Source organism: Pezoporus wallicus, unplaced genomic scaffold (assembly GCF_028554395.1).
Source record: "Pezoporus wallicus isolate ANWC-B61680 ecotype Strahan unplaced genomic scaffold, APGP_CSIRO_Pwel_v1 contig_14230, whole genome shotgun sequence".
In the NCBI taxonomy this organism is placed as follows: Eukaryota; Metazoa; Chordata; class Aves; order Psittaciformes; family Psittacidae; genus Pezoporus; species Pezoporus wallicus.
In genome coordinates, this window is record NW_026637387.1 from 186,745 (window position 1) to 201,713 (window position 14,969).

At 56.8% G+C, this 14,969-nt stretch overlaps 2 protein-coding genes across 2 annotated transcripts; both read right to left on the minus strand.

Annotated features, from left to right (window-relative positions):
- Positions 1-366: 366 nt before the first annotated feature.
- On the minus strand, positions 367-4,442 carry CNP (2',3'-cyclic nucleotide 3' phosphodiesterase). The gene is made up of 4 exons (XM_057405288.1): positions 4,339-4,442; positions 2,206-2,875; positions 1,473-1,615; positions 367-916 (listed from the first exon to the last, which is right to left on the minus strand). The coding sequence occupies exons 1-4, from the start codon at positions 4,339-4,341 to the stop codon at positions 464-466; spliced, it is 1,269 nt and encodes a 422-aa protein (XP_057261271.1). The 5' UTR covers positions 4,342-4,442; the 3' UTR covers positions 367-463.
- Positions 4,443-5,772: 1,330 nt separating this feature from the next.
- ODAD4 (outer dynein arm docking complex subunit 4) lies at positions 5,773-14,810 on the minus strand. The gene is made up of 12 exons (XM_057405268.1): positions 14,692-14,810; positions 14,179-14,310; positions 13,793-13,946; positions 11,986-12,047; positions 10,854-11,001; positions 10,125-10,349; positions 9,086-9,293; positions 7,732-7,818; positions 7,339-7,535; positions 7,117-7,217; positions 6,349-6,424; positions 5,773-6,284 (listed from the first exon to the last, which is right to left on the minus strand). The coding sequence occupies exons 1-12, from the start codon at positions 14,797-14,799 to the stop codon at positions 5,773-5,775; spliced, it is 2,010 nt and encodes a 669-aa protein (XP_057261251.1). The 5' UTR covers positions 14,800-14,810.
- Between the last annotated feature and the right edge of the window lie 159 nt (positions 14,811-14,969).

The window sequence follows — 14,969 nt, forward strand, 5'->3', positions numbered from 1 at the left end:
CCCGCACCAGGGTCTTGCAGGGTTGTACCCAGGAGCTCGGGTACGGGGTCGGGCCCTGGGCTGCGGGTGAAGGGGAGCCATGGGGCGGTTGCGTCGCTTGGCATCAGCCCCATCTGTGCAGGCTTTGGGGTGCTGCCAGGTAAGGATCAAACGATTGTGGTTCATAGGGAAGTTACAAGAGACCACGGGGGCTCTTCCTCCGAGGAAGAAAACAAGCAGAGCGCACTCGTGTTAAATACCCTGAGCAGCCCTTCAGCCGCTGGCAGGGGTTATGGGGCAGCTTCGCTTTGGTGCTTGTTTTCGTCCTTGTTCTGAGGCCGGGGACCTCTCCGCAGAGAGGCTTCACCCAGGGGCTGGCGAAAGGGCTTTAGTAAAGGTAGCATTATTTCTCTTTCCACGTTTAAAGGTTACAGGAGTTACTTGCCTTTTAAACCCAAGCAAACGAGGCGCCCTCCCCACGCTCCTAGATGATGGTGCAGGAGCTAAAAGCAGAGCCCCGTTTGTTGGTGCTCTGCGTTGGCACGAGCTTCCCTTTTCCGTAGTAACCCGAGAATATCGCCTTCACATCGATCTTTTTCGAGAGGGTGAGCATCCACATCCCGTTATCAAAATACAGCAGTTTCCCTCCTCCAATCTCCCCCACTTCATCCCCTTTGTTCCCTGCCTTTTCCAGCTTCACGAACTCCAGCAGATCCAGCCCGGTCTGCACGGCCTCGACGCCATTGGCGCAGCCCAGGGTGATGTGGGCCCGGCTGCCCTTCGGGAGGCTGTCGGTGGGCAGGATCTTGTCGGCATCCCCAGGCCACAGCAGCAGCTGCTGCTCGCTCAGCTCCACGCGAGCACCCACAGTTTTTGTCGTGAGGAACAGGGCAGAGATGGACAAGGTGAAGCCTTTGCCGTACGAAGCCTTCACAGCCTGGGAGGAGAGGGAAGGAAGCAGAGCACGGCTTGAGCTGCCTGCAGGCAAGGGGTTTGCGGCCCTCTGCTTGGGTTTATTGCTCGGGGGCTTGGCTGATCACAGGGACCTATTGGAAATACCATGTGCACCTCCAAGTTCTCATGGCCCGAGTCCCTGCTCCATGAATTTGGAGCTGCCTGCGTCTTGTTCCCTCCCACATTCCACTATTTAACTTGGGTTTATTGGGTTTGAAATCCTCTAGCAGTTCATCATCACCCAAAGCAAGCTGTTGGAGATGGTGCAGGAATGGGCTCTCTGGAAACATACAGCAAATCATAGAACGGTTAGGGTTGGAAAGGACCTTAAGATGATCTAGTTCCAACCCCCTGCCATGGGAAGTAGCCCCCATCTCCTCCAGCTTCTCTATTGCACAGGGATGTAGTCATAGAACCATCGAATAGGGCTGGAAAGGACCTTAACACCCTCCAGTTCCCGCTGTCGCTGGGCCTCAGCTCAGGCCGTGTCCCCAGCCCACCCCGCGGCTCCTGGGGCCACCAGGACCCCGGTTGCTCACCTCTTGCTGCGCGTAGTCCTCGGCCCCGGCTGCCTTCCCGAACTCGGTGTACTTCGTGGTGCAGTGCAGGACCCCGGGCGGCCTCTTCACGAAGTAGCTGGTGAGGGCGATTTTGATTTTGGGGTCCTCGATAGCGGAAGCAACTGCAGGCGGAGGGAAGCGACGTTACTGCCAGAGCCCCAGCGCCAGCAGTGCCACCAGGAGCCCAGGTCCCAGCCCAGCAGAGCCTGCCCCTCCTGCTTTATCTTAACGCTACAAAGGAGCAGGTGGGGAAATGAACTCCCCCCCCACACACACCTCCCACCTCACTGCTGCATGGGACCCCAAAACAGAGGCTTCTGCACAAAACAGGGCTTGGGCCAACGCTGCCCATGTCAGACCCCCTCGGGGGACAGCCGGCTCCGTCCTTCCCTTCGCTCCCTGGCTCCATGTTGGTTCTGCCCTCACCCACCCAGCTGCGGAGCTGGGGCCGTGCCCATGCCCAGGCCCCCGATGCTGGTGCCGGACCCAGCTCCTGCAGGGCTGGACCGAACGGGCTGCTTGGGGAGAGCGGTTTCATTCCCTTGAGCTCACAAAAGCCCTCTGTGAACTAGGGCTTAGGATCTCGGAGCCTGGCCTTGCGCCTTACTCTAACTAGGAATCCACCTCGGAAGCCCAGTGGATGCGTTCCACTTGCCAAGCGCTAACATCCTGCCACCACACGAAGAACTGGGTACGCTGCTTCTATACGTACAGTATTTACTCTCCTTTTTGAAGGCTTTGAGACTTGCGAGCTCATCCAAGAAGGCCTGGCCAGCCTTGCGCAGGATCTCCGAGCTTCTTTTGCTCAGAAACCACCCAAAATACATGGGCAGGAATTCCTTCTCCAGGCTGGGCTTCATCTTCTTCAGCTCTTCCACTGACAGTTTCCATTGGTTCTTCTCCTTCAGCTGCGAGCAATCCTGTCGCCACGGGGTTTTGGGCTCGGCGAAGATGACTTTGTACCGGTATTTGTCAGCAATATCAAAGAGTTGGTCCAGTCGTTCCCTCTCGTGGTGGGTGTCATCCAAAACGATAACGCTGATGTCGCGTTTGCAATAGTCAACTAGATCCTCATCCACCTTGGAATACTCTTCGGGAATGGCGCTTCGAACGGAAGGAGTGATTTTATAGCTGTCGACCGAGATCACCTTGCAGGCATCCTTATACCGGTCTTGGATAGCGTGGGCCAGCGTGGACTTCCCGCTGCCGGGCAGGCCTCGGAGGATGAAGAAGGTTTTGGACTCTTTGAGCGTGGCGATGGTGTCTTCATCGTCCAGGAAGGGGAAGTGCAAACTTTCGGGTCTTTCTTTGGCTGATTGAGTAGACATTTTCCTAAACAGCTTGGGCAGGAATGGGTGACTCTTCTTGGAGAAGCCTCTGTTCTGGAATGCGACAAGGAGAGAGGTGCCAGTTACCGACCCCATAGTTACCTCCCGCGGTGCGATGGGGATGCGTTACCCCTGCGGCTTAACTCCCCCCCTTGCAGCAGGACCCTCTGGAACGACCGGGAAGGGGAGGTTTCACCCCTGCCGTGGCAGAGCTTCGGCTGTGAGCATCAAAGCCTCCCCCTGAGCGCTCAAAACGCTTCTGTGCCCTCTAAACCTGGGCGTGCGGAGGGGAACTTGCCTTGAGAACAGCAACGTGAAGTCCCAGCGCGTTGTGGCGGCTGCTGCCGTCCCAGCCCTTCAGCCGACCCGAAGGCAAAGCTGGTCCTGAGGCTGAGGATGCTCTCGCACTGTAAGAGCTGCCCCTTTCTCTGCACTGCAGCCCCCGGCTGCCTCCGAGGAGGGGATTTGGGCTCCTCTCGTGCTGAGGAGCAGCCGAAAATGCTTCCGGTAAAGGCAAACCAGCGCTCAGCGGCCGCGGGGAGGAACACGAAAGTGAAACCAGGCCCTGGAGCGAGCGAGCAGCGCTGCCGCCAGCTGGAACCCGGGCTTAATTCCCAGCAGGGTCTGGGAAAAGGTGGAAGCGGGACGGGGACTTCTCCAGCCGTGCCCGCTCACTGGCAGCGATGGGGCAGCCGCTGCTTTTTGCGGCGCTGGGACCCCTCCATTTTCCCCCACCAGACCCGAGCTGCAGAGGGGCTGAAGGATTCCGGTTTGCCTTTGATGCAAACACTGAGGGGTTTTATCCCCAACCTCTGTGCTCTGCCCGCTCCCCCGTTTGCAGAGGGAAGCTGTTACCAAAACCCAGCTGTTCCAGCTCCCTGCCCCATCTCCCATTGCAGAATACGGAGGAGCCTCTGCGTTCCCAAGCACGCCGGGATGGGGACCAGGACGGAGAGCCCCGGGTGCAGGGGAGCAGCTGTGCCTGCACAAGGAGTTCCATGAATGGGTCTCCAAGAAGAGCGAGCCCCAAGCATCGCTCCTGGGCCCCTTCCCTATGGACTGGGGGGCTCCAGGAGGCAGCAAACGGTCGAGGCAGCTCCGGGAGCTGGTGCGTGTCCCCTGCGCCCGCAGCTGCCGGCGGGGCAGGACTGAGGCCGCTTTTCAGAGCCGCAAACAAAGGAACAATAATGGAAAACCTCGCTCCGGCCCCATTGTTCGGGGGCCAGGGCGGAGGAGAATGGAGCCTTCACGGCCGGGGCGGGCGGACAATGGCCCCACAGAGCCCCGCGCCGGGCTGCAGCCGGACAATCCCCCCCATTCAGCCCCCGCGGGGCCGAGGCTCGGCTGCTCCGGGCGGCCGGAGGGGTTCGGGGAGACCGCGATGGAGCCGCGGGGTCCGGCTGCGCAACCCCCCCGGTCCCTCCCGCACCCCCCCGGTCCCATCGACCTCGCGTCCGCGCCGCCGCTGCCTCCCGTCGGGTGAACGCGCCCCGCGGCACCCCCGGTCCCGCACTTACCATGGTGAGGGCAGCGGCCGCCGGTGCGGAGCGGCGCGGCGGGACAGCGGCTCTGGACCGGCCCCCCCCACCGCAGCCCCTTTCATAGCACCGGGGGGACCCCCCCTCCCGCTGCGGCCGAGCATGCGCGGGGGGGGGAGCGGGGAGGGACGGAGCGGACACGAGGGGGCTCTGTTTGCAGCGCTATCGCGATAGCGCGACACCGTCACCGGCCGCTGTTTATTGTCCCCGTGTCGCCCCTTCCTCCCCCGTCCCGCTCAGTGCCCCCGCTGCGCTCCGGCCCCGGCCTCTCCCTCCGCGTCCTTCTCGAAGCCGTCGACTTCGGTGCTCTCGCTGCTGGGGTCCTCTGCGGAGGAAAAAGCCGCTTTGAGCCGTGAACCGGAGCCGCGGGAGCTCCGCGGTAACTCCGCACCCACCCGCGGTAACTCCGCACCCACCCGCGGTAACTCCGCACCCACCCGCACTAACTCCGCGACCACCCGCCTTAACTCCGCCCGCACCCACGGTAACTCCGCACCCACCCGCGGTACCTCTGCGCGAACCCGCGGTATCTCCACACCCACCCGCGGTATCTCCGCACGTACCCATGGTAACTCCACGCGCACCCGCGGTACCTACCACCCGCGGTAACTCCGCGGTACCTCCGCGCTCACCCGCGATAACTCCGCACCCACCCGCGGTAAGTCCACGGTACCTCCGCATGCATCCGTGGTAACTCCACGGGCACCCGCGGTACCTCCGCGGTAACTCCCCGGTAACTCCGCACCCACCCGCACTAACTCCGCACCCACCCGCGGTACCTCCGCACCCACCCGCGGTAACTCCGCGCCCACCCGCGGTACCTCCACAGTAACTCCGCGGTACCTCCACACCCACTCCCGGTACCTCCATGGTAACGCCATGGTAACTCCGCGCTCACACGCGGTACCTCCGCACGTACCCGTGGTAACTCCACACGCACCTGCGGTACCTCCACAGTAACTCCGCGCCCACCCACGGTACCTCCACACTCACCCTCGGGAACTCCGCACCCACCTGCGGTATCTCCGCACCCAGCGCAGTAACTCCGCGCTCACCGGCGGTACCTCCACGGTACCTCCACACTCACCCGCGGTACCTCCGCGGTAACTCCACACTCACCCGCGGTACCTCCGCGGTAACTCCACACTCACCCGCGGTACCTCCGCGGTAACTCCACACTCACCCGCGGTACCTCCGCGGTAACTCCACACTCACCCGCGGTACCTCCGCGGTAACTCCACACTCACCCGCGGTACCTCCACGGTAACTCCACACTCACCCACGGTACCTCCGCGGTAACTCCACACTCACCCACGGTACCTCCGCGGTAACTCCACACTCACCCGCGGTACCTCCGCGGTAACTCCGCACTCACCCGCAGTACCTCCACATGCACCCACAGTAACTCCGTACTCACCCGCGGTACCTCCGCACGTACCCGTGGTTAACTCCACGTGTACCCGCGGTACCTCCACGGTACCTCCGCGGTAACTCCGCACTCACCCGCGGTACCTCTGCACGCACCCGCGGTAACTCCGCCCATACCCACGGTAACTCCACACTCACCTGCGGTAACTCCGCGCTCACCCGCGGTACCTCTGCACTCACCCGCGGTACCTCTACACGCACCCGCGGTAACTCCGCACGCACCCGCGGTAACTCCGCGCTCACCCGCGGTACCTCCGCACGCACCCGCGGTAACTCCGCCCATACCCACGGTAACTCCACACTCACCTGCGGTAACTCCGCGCTCACCCGCGGTACCTCCGCAGTAACTCCGCCCCTATCCGCGGTAACTCCGCCCCCATCCGCGGTACCTCCGCACCCACCCGCGCGTTCCGGCTGCTCCGGGCTAGCGCAGTGGATGCGATAGTGCCGGGAGCGCGGGTGTCTGCTCCCTGGGAATGGGGAGCTTTGCTCCCGTGCTTCGGGGAAGGGAGGTGCAGAATGTGTGTGCTTATGGGGCGCAGAGGTGTCAAGGGCAGGTACCTCTGAGGCTCCAAGCTCTTGGGTCTTCTGTCTCGCTCAGCTGCTCCATGAAGCTTTTGCTCACCTCATCCAAAGCCTGAAAGGGATGCAGGTTGTTAAAGAAAGGCCCTAGAAAGGCAGTTACACACTGCCACGCTCCTCCTGTGTCCTGCTCTCTGCTGTCATCACACGGCCCTTTCCTACCACAGAGCTCCCTGCAGTGGTCACTACCTGTTCCTGTCCCTTCACAAAGGTCTCCTCCCCTGACCATTCCATCTCTCTCCACTAGTGCTTTTCTCCTGGCTCTGCCCCATCTCCAGGCACCCAGGAGGGATCACCGGGGAGGTGAGTGCTGTGCTGGGACTGTGGTTTGGTGCAGAGGGGTTTCTCTGGGACATTTTGGATGTTCCCTGTGGACACATTGGCTGCGCAGGGATGTTCCCTGTGGACACATTGGCTGCGCAGGGATGTTCCCTCTGCACACATTAGCTGTGCAGGGATGTTCCCTGTGGACACATTGGCTGTGCAGGGATGTTCCCTCTGCACACATTAGCTGTGCAGGGATGTTCCCTGTGGACACATTGGCTGTGCAGGGATGTTCCCTCTGCACACATTAGCTGTGCAGGGATGTTCCCTGTGGACACATTGGCTGTGCAGGGATGTTCCCTCTGGACACACTGCCTGTGCAGGGATACTTCCCCAGTTCACAGCACACCAGACACTAGTTAGTTAGAGCTAACTGACGGATGCTGCCCCAAGCTCCTCTCCTCTTTGCAAGAACCCACTTACAGTGACGATGGCCTCCTGAGCAGCTTCATCGTGAAGAAGTGTTGCCTTGTCGAGTGCCTTCTCAAAGGTCAGGATTGCAGGCCGGTAATCCTTTAACCTCACTGTAACAGACAAATGCAAACATCTATTTTAACCCCAGACCAAGAGGACACCACTGGTGGATCGAGCAGGTCTCCAAGATGCCTTGATCTGAACAGTTCCCATTGGTACTAACGCCTCTACCTTGTGCTTGTGCCACGAGGACCATAGCGTGGAGCTGCCACTCAGCATCTCCCTCTTCACCTGCTGCCTGCAGGGACTTCAGCCCATAACTTTGGGCAGCTTTTGCATTATCCAGCTCAAGGTAACATCGGCCAATTTCATGGAATAGCCAGGCCTTCTCCAGGTTGGATTTCACCATTGGAATCTTCTTCTCCCATCTGCAAGCAGGGAGGAAGCAGGGCAGAGGTGAGTGCATCTCCCCAGGTGTGGTTAGTTCAACCCCTGCTGTTATAACTAAAGGCTTCCAGGTACTGTGGGTACGAACACCCCACAGCTCCCCCTCGAGCAGCGGGGATAGATAACCTGAAATACATCCACAAGCTGGTGCCTTCCCTTGTCCCTGGTGTTACGTACGTGTCGATAGCAGGCTGGAATCTCCTGGTGCTGGCATAAACCCTGCCGATGTTCTCGAGGGCTCTGGATACAGCATCTGGCAGATCACTGCATTGGAAAGAGAAAGAAATCATTGTGGCAGGGGCTTGTTTCTGCTACAGTCCGTGCTTCCCTCAGCCTCCCACTCGCTTTGGGGCTCAACAGCACCTCAGGCTACGTGCTGAGAAGCAAAGGAGCGAGGCCATGAACTGAAGGCTGAGTTCTGATTTTCTCTCCTGGCAGCGCATAACACGCAGGGAGAAAGGGTTTAGGTTTGTCCTCGGGTTCTGTGGGGATTTGCTGCTGTGAATCTGGCCATCCTTGTCAAAGTCTCGCTCTTTGTTGCCTTGCGGGCCCCACAGAGCTCCTGGGTCCTTAACGCTGACAGATTAGTTCTGGCCGGGAGGAAAGGGAAGACCCCAAACGTGTGTCAGCAATGGGGCTCCAGACTTGCTGTGCTTGCAATGAGCCTTTGCCCCACGCCGGAGGCAGCTCCTTCTGTAAGGATGTAGCCTGAGGACCTCAAGCAGTCCTTGTCCCCATCTCCAGAGTGGCCTGAGCCGCCTGCCCTCACCTAACAGGGAAAAGCTGATGGAGAGGAGGGATGTGCCCCGTTGGGGACATCTTCTCTGTGCCCACTGCGGGCGGCAGCCACCAGAGGGCGAGCCGCCCCCCCCCCCCCCCCCCCCCGCTGCGGGTTCTCCTTCACCATCGCTTCCCATGGCTCTAAAAGCAACTGAACCCCGGCTGCTGCCTCCTTCCTGCTGATGCTGGACTTGGTTTGTGCGAGTGGAGGGCACAAGGAGACAGGCAGAAGGTTCACAAACCACGTGAAAATGCTTCGAGGCTGCTGCAAGCCCTTCGCAGGCTTGGCAGAAGGAACCCCCAGTTCACAGCAGGCAAAGCTCTGAGGAAGGCTTCAGGCTATGCCTTGCTCCATTCCGTTTTAGCTGGAATTGCTGTGTGTGGGCAGGTGACTGCTCCTCCGGGATAAATACATCCAGGTTTGAATGCAAATGGTTCTAAGAGCGGAAGACTTGAGCAGGTCAGAGCCTGGGAAGGAAACGCATCCTCCAGAGCTCACAGTGGGGCTTGTGCTCCCTCTTGCTTTGCTTCAGCAGGGGCTGAGATGTGCCGCGTGCTCCAGGCCCTTTAAAGACCTGCTTCAGGCTCCTTCTGTTTGAAACAGGGACGATAAGAAATCAGCGTGATACCTGGGCACGGGCTGAACGCGTTGTCCTGTTAAAGCTCCAGGTGAGAATTCCATGACCTGATGCTGTAACATCTTAATAGAGCTACTTCCCTCTTTTCCCATCCACCTGAACCCAGCACTTACTGCTGCCTGGCCAGCTCCAAATCCATTCTGTGGCTCTGCAGGGCTGCCTCCGTCTGGCCCATCTCTAGCTGAGCTTTCCCAATGCGGCTGTAGAGGTCTGCGATCAGCTCCTTCCTGTTGGGAAGTTCATCCTCTGACCACCCTTGTACCTTTCTTAGCACACGCTTGGCTTTCTTGCAGCTGTCTTCAGGGGAGTCACCGCTCAGCACTGGAGGGAAAGGGAGGTTTAATGCTGCTGGGTGGACGTGGCGGTGCTGGGCGGGTGAGGCTGAGTGCAGGTGGATTAGCCCCAGGCAAACCTTGGGATGGGTTAGAGCTCCTCACTGGTCAGGCACTATTCCCCTGTGAAACTGCACTACTGGGGATCACAGCAAGTAAAGGGAAAAGACAGAATCCTAGGCTATGGGTGGGAAGGGACCAAAGCTCACCCAGCTCCTTCCACTAGAGCAGCTTGCTCCAAGCCCCATCCAGCGTGGCTTTGAGCACTGCCAGGGATGGGGAATTACTGCTAACATCCCATGCTGAAGTAAAGCTGCTTGTCTGAAGGTTCGAGAGCTCACGGTTGTAGCAGAGCAGCCTGCTCTTGGATGAAGTTCTAGCTACAACACTGTGGGGTTTATCCCCCACATTAGCCCCTTGTACATCCCTGCTGAGCTCTGCTCCCTGTACCCAGCTGGGCTGCAGTGCTGTGGGAATGAGGCTGCAGGGGTTTTACCACCCTCCTCACTGTTACAGCTTAAAAGAAGGAAACAAGTAAATGATTCTCCCTGGGTTCTAAATAAGTAGCAGAGGGCCAAAGAGCGAGCCCAGGGGGAGCTGAATTCTCCTTCCTTCAGAGCAGGAAGTACAGGAAAACTAACCCAGGATTGTGGATTGAAGAAAGTGTTGGAAAGGTGAAGAATGCAACAGCAAATCCTGCCCCAAACAGCCTGCTCATGTTTGCACTGCTTCTGTTGGTCTGCATCTACTGTAATTACTACAGCAGATAATCCCATGTGCCCACCACCATTTCCTTACTGCTTCCAGCCAGGATACCCACACATGTCAATGTCCTCCATGGCCTTCTCAATGTATCTGCCAACCTCCAGGGGTTTCTGCTTCTTGTCCCGGCTCCACCTTTGCTGCCGGAGCTTGCGCTCCCTCACCCGGGCATAAATGGGCTTCTGCTGCTGCCAGAACTCGCTGCGGGTCTCCAGGTAGGAAATGCCCCCCAAAACCAGGTCCTTTACCTTGATCCCCTGCTGTGTGCTGCTCTCCATCAGCTCTGAAAGGAGACAGGAACCCAGGGGAGCGTTAATGGGAGGGATGGAGGAGGCTGCAGTTTTCCTGCTCTGACAGAGGCTCCTAGAAACCAAAGCCTTGGTGCTCCTCAGAACTGGTGTGCTTAGGAGGGAAAGCTGCCTCGTCATTCCCATTCCATGTGCTTTAGTGAGCTAGTGCTGGTGTTCCCAACCCCTGTGGTGGAATTCATCATGAATCATGATGACAGGAGTTATTTGTAACACTGCTGTTTCTGCTTTGGATTTCATCAGCACAGATTGCTTGGGCTTGATTTACTCTTGGTTATAAAAGCCTCCCATTTAACAGGGAGGGAAATGTGCTCAGAGATGGGATCTGGCTCCAAAGATACCTGCCTCTCTCACGACCACCACAAGCTCTGTGTGAGCTCCGATACAAACAAGGAAGAGTAGCCACAGGGATATAAAAGAAGGGGAGGAGAAAGAACCTGCTTAGAAGGAGCATTTAGTTAACTGCAGTGGAGAAAGACCTTTGTCATTGAGCAGCTTTTCCAGGTAGGCCTTGTCAGCATAGAGCTCTCCAAGCAGCTCTCGCTCCGTCTTTGGGTTCCTCACAGGCTTCTGGTTCTTTGTCCACTTTGGATTCTTTGCCACTTTGATTGGGACTTTCTGTTTGCACTACAGCAAGGAACAACAAAGGCAGTTGGGAGAGGTGAGTGGGGAGCACTGGGCTTAGCAGGATTCTCATTACACTCCACATAAACCAGCTTAGTCTTTAACTAAAAGCAACAATCAGTGTCACCAATTGCTCTGGTGCTGAGCAGCTGCAGTTTTGCCCCCTGTATGATGTTGAGCATCATAAGAGCAAGAATTAGTTCTGCTCCTGATCACTGCTGTGGGAGGACAGGGAGCTGGGACACCTCACCTAGGGCCTAGAATGGCTGGACCAGGTGATCATTGAGGTCCCATCCCTCCTGGGATTCATGGGTTCTATGAAGGTGGTGGGCAAGGCAGGTCCAGTTATCCACAAAGAAACAGAGGCTCTAAGAGCCAGGGCTTTTAAAGTTTCACATTCCGAATCCCAGGAATTGCAGGGCTATTCCTTAGGCCCCTTTGTAGTTCTTTTAAGCACTGAGGACCCGTGATTCCCGCTGGAGGAGGCAGTGAGCATGCCCTGCACTGCCTTCAAAGGGAAACGTGGCATCCTGGAGGAGCAGGGCACTGCCTCCGTGCATCCCCCCAGGGTGAAGCAATGGAGAAAGTGCCCATTATCAAACCTTAAACATCAGGAAACCCAAAGCAAACACTGGAGGCAAAGGTACCCTGGCTCCGACCTGGCTGCTGTTACTCATTAGCCTGTGATGGGTGAGCAGCAACACCCGGCAGCCACACTGGGGCTGGCAGAGGATGCTGTGCTCCTCCGTGGCTGCTCTTTCCTGCCCTTCTGCCTCCTCCTTCACATTCTGTGTAGCTTGAGCAAGAGCTACATTAAAACCGGGTGCATAAATGCTCTCGTGAGGGCTCACTGTGCTTCCAGTGCTCAGAGACCAGCCTAGTCCACCTTGCTGCAGAAACTATTAACCCTTTAACAGCTATTTCAGAAAGCACCGGTGTTACAACAGCTCCAGTTGGCCCCTAAAGCAAGAGCTCTTCAGACCGTACCTCTGCCTGCTTGCTTATGAAGCACAGATTCCCTTTGTTCTTCAGTTTAACTGAGGATGGAGCTGCAAATACAGAGAAAACACTGGTTAGTGCTCAAGAACAGCAGTGCAGAGGCTTTAGTAATCAAAATGACCATAAATGTGCCAAGCCTATCATGTCCTGTTTGAAATAAAGCCTTCTGCTAATTCTTCCATGTGAAATCTGTGGTCTGCAGGCAGGGAATACAGCTCAGAGGTGCAGCTCCTCTTGGGGTTTTAATCACTGCTTTCCCATGGCACCAGGGGGCTTTTCCTACTGCGTGGAAACAGAGGAAGGCAAAGGATGGCAGGTTCTTCTGAGGGCTTACAGCTGATGCTTAAACTGGAGTTAAAGCTCTAAGTACAGGGATGTTCCAGAGCAACTAACTCCCATTTTCACTGTGACTCCCACGCTGCTGCTCAGGCAGCACTCTGGCACTGGAGGCAAGAGTGAAAGCAGCTCTGGCTTGGGCTGGTTGGAAGGAAGGGAAGAGCCTGACCTGCAGCAGGGCAATGGGGCCGGAGGGAGCAGCGTGTGTCCACGTGTGTCACGGAAGGCTGGAGGTTCTGAATGCCGCCAGCAAAGCGGTTCTGGGATGTGCCCTGTTCATGTGTGCACATTTCCTAACTGTTTAAACAGCCGGATCAGATGGCAGCGTTTCCTTTCCCCCTGCATCAAGGGCTATCTCCTCTTGGGCTCTAATCCATTCATCTCCCTGCAGGGTGGCTGCGTGCCTGAGAGCCAGAGCACGCTCTGCCCATGCTCATCGCTGCATAAGAGGAAGGAAAACTAAGGGAAAAGGGACAGGTTTGCTTTGAACATCCCCTGGTCCTTGGCCTTTCCTGCAGGACTCCAGTCTAGGATCCAAGCCAGGAGTTAGGAAAGCAGTTGCTGCATTGCAAGAGTCAACAGTTTCACTGGACTTATGCAATGGGAGCTGGAGGGAAGTCAGGATCACGGCAGGGGCAGTCTCAGGTAGCACGGCAAATTCCATTACAAACTTGGAATATCGGGATAAAGATCTCCCAGTGGGATCTGTAATCAGCAGCACTGCAAGTAGAGGAGCTGCTTTGTTCTGTCTTACCTGGGGTTTGATGGTGACTTTGGACAATAAAATCAGTGTCATCATTTACTTCCATAACTGGAGTTATTAGAACAGGTATATAATACACATCATATCTATATTTATATATATTATATATGAGTTATATTATATATATATATGTTTGAATATATGTGAATATAATTAATATATTTATATTAATATATTTAATATATATTTAATACATTTAATCAATATTATATTAAAATTATATTAAAGCATATTATGAAATTATAATACGTATATTATTTTAAATATATTTAATATAAAAATATATTAATTATATTCACATATATTCATATATATGTATAATATATATATTCATGTATAAATATATATAATATTCTAATTCTATGCCTGTTCATATGAATTATATTAAATAAATTATATTAAATATATTTAATATAAATATAAATTATATTCACATATATTCATACATATAATATATAAAATATTTAATATAATTCATATATAAAATATGTATTATATCTACTACATAGGAACAGGCGTAGAATTAGAATTAAACAGGAGCCGAGCTGTGCACATCTTGGTGCTTCCTGGTTTCATCTCGGTGACCACTGGGCACAGGCACACGCAGGCAAAGAGGTTCCGGTTGCAGGGTCCACAGGTGCCTTGCAGAGCTGGCGCGGCCCCACTGCCCCCCGCCAGCCTGGCTGGAGCCCTCACCTCCGATGCAGTTGATGATGGCTTCCTGGGATTTCTCGATCCCCACCTTGAACTCGTGCAGCTCCGGCCGCAGCCGGTAGCCGCGGTGGTAGAACACCAACGCGAACTCGAAGTCGCCCATGGTGTACAGCGCCTCCGCTTTTTGGTACAGTCCCTAAAGCGCCATTGGGAAACAAGAAACAAGTGAAAATCAGGGGATGGGGAGAGCTTTGGAGATCGCGGTTCCCTCCCCATTGACTGCCCTGCACTGTCCCAGCCGGCCTCCGCTCAAATCCAGCCCTGGAATTCAGTTGTCTCCCAGCACCTCCACTTCTCTGGAAGCAGTAACCCCGGCAGGGCCGTGTTAGTGACCGGATCCCTGGCTCTTCCCCCTTCCTGCTCTTTACCTTGGAGAAGGTTTGGTCATTGCGGAGAGAGGCTTCAGCGTCTTTCAGGGCATTGTCCGTGTCCCCCAGGCGCAGGAAGCACTTGGAGCGCGCAGCCAGGCACTCCCTGTCACCGCCTCGCAGCTTCAGCGCCTGCAACACAGCAGGGATCCAGCATCCAGCATCAACGGAGGAGCCTGCTCCATCCCGGCACGGGCCTTGGTGATGGATGGGGATGAACCCACGGATTCCCTTGATGCTCAAAACCCCCTCTGCTGCTGCTGCAGCCCGTGGGTGCTGCGGCCCCACTGCTGCCCGTCTGCCACCTCCCTTCATACCCTCACCTCCAGGTGCTCTTGAAGGGACCTCAAAGCTCACCCAGTCCCAATCCCCTACCACGGGCAGGGACCCCTTCCACTGGAGCAGGGTGCTCCAAGCCCCTGCGGCCTTGAACACTGCCGGGGATGGGGCAGCCACAGCTGCTCTGGGCACCCCCACAGGGCAGAGCCGCCCCCCGGCCCCCCCCGCGCTCACGTTGTTGAAGCAGACCAGGGCCTTGCCGTGCTCTCCACGCCGCAGCAGCACGGAGCCCTCGGTCATGAAGCTGGGGAAGGTCCCGACCGGCGCCGCCTCCGCCTCCATGGCCAGGCCGCTGCCGCCGCCGTCGCTTGGCAACCGCCCGACTTCCGGCGCGGCGCGGCGCTAAGCCCCGCCCAGGCAGTGACGTCGACGTGGCGCGCCCCGGCAGCAGTTCCCGTGTGGAGCCGCCGGTCCCGGTCGGTGCTCACCGTGGCTCCTGGCCCAGCCCGCCT

Excerpts from the sequence above, each read along its gene's own strand:
- CNP (XM_057405288.1), bottom strand. Across the intron at positions 1,616-2,205 it reads CAAAAAGGAGAGTAAATACT|TTGCTTCCGCTATCGAGGAC; the intron begins GTACGTATAGAA and ends CTCCGCCTGCAG. Across the intron at positions 917-1,472 it reads AGGACTACGCGCAGCAAGAG|GCTGTGAAGGCTTCGTACGG; the intron begins GTGAGCAACCGG and ends CTCTCCTCCCAG.
- ODAD4 (XM_057405268.1), bottom strand. The coding sequence starts at position 14,799 with ATGGAGGCGGAGGCGGCGCCGGTCGGGACCTTCCCCAGCTTCATGACC. Across the intron at positions 12,048-13,792 it reads CATCATCAACTGCATCGGAG|CTCCATCCTCAGTTAAACTG; the intron begins GTGAGGGCTCCA and ends CTGTATTTGCAG. Across the intron at positions 11,002-11,985 it reads TCATAAGCAAGCAGGCAGAG|TGCAAACAGAAAGTCCCAAT; the intron begins GTACGGTCTGAA and ends TCCTTGCTGTAG.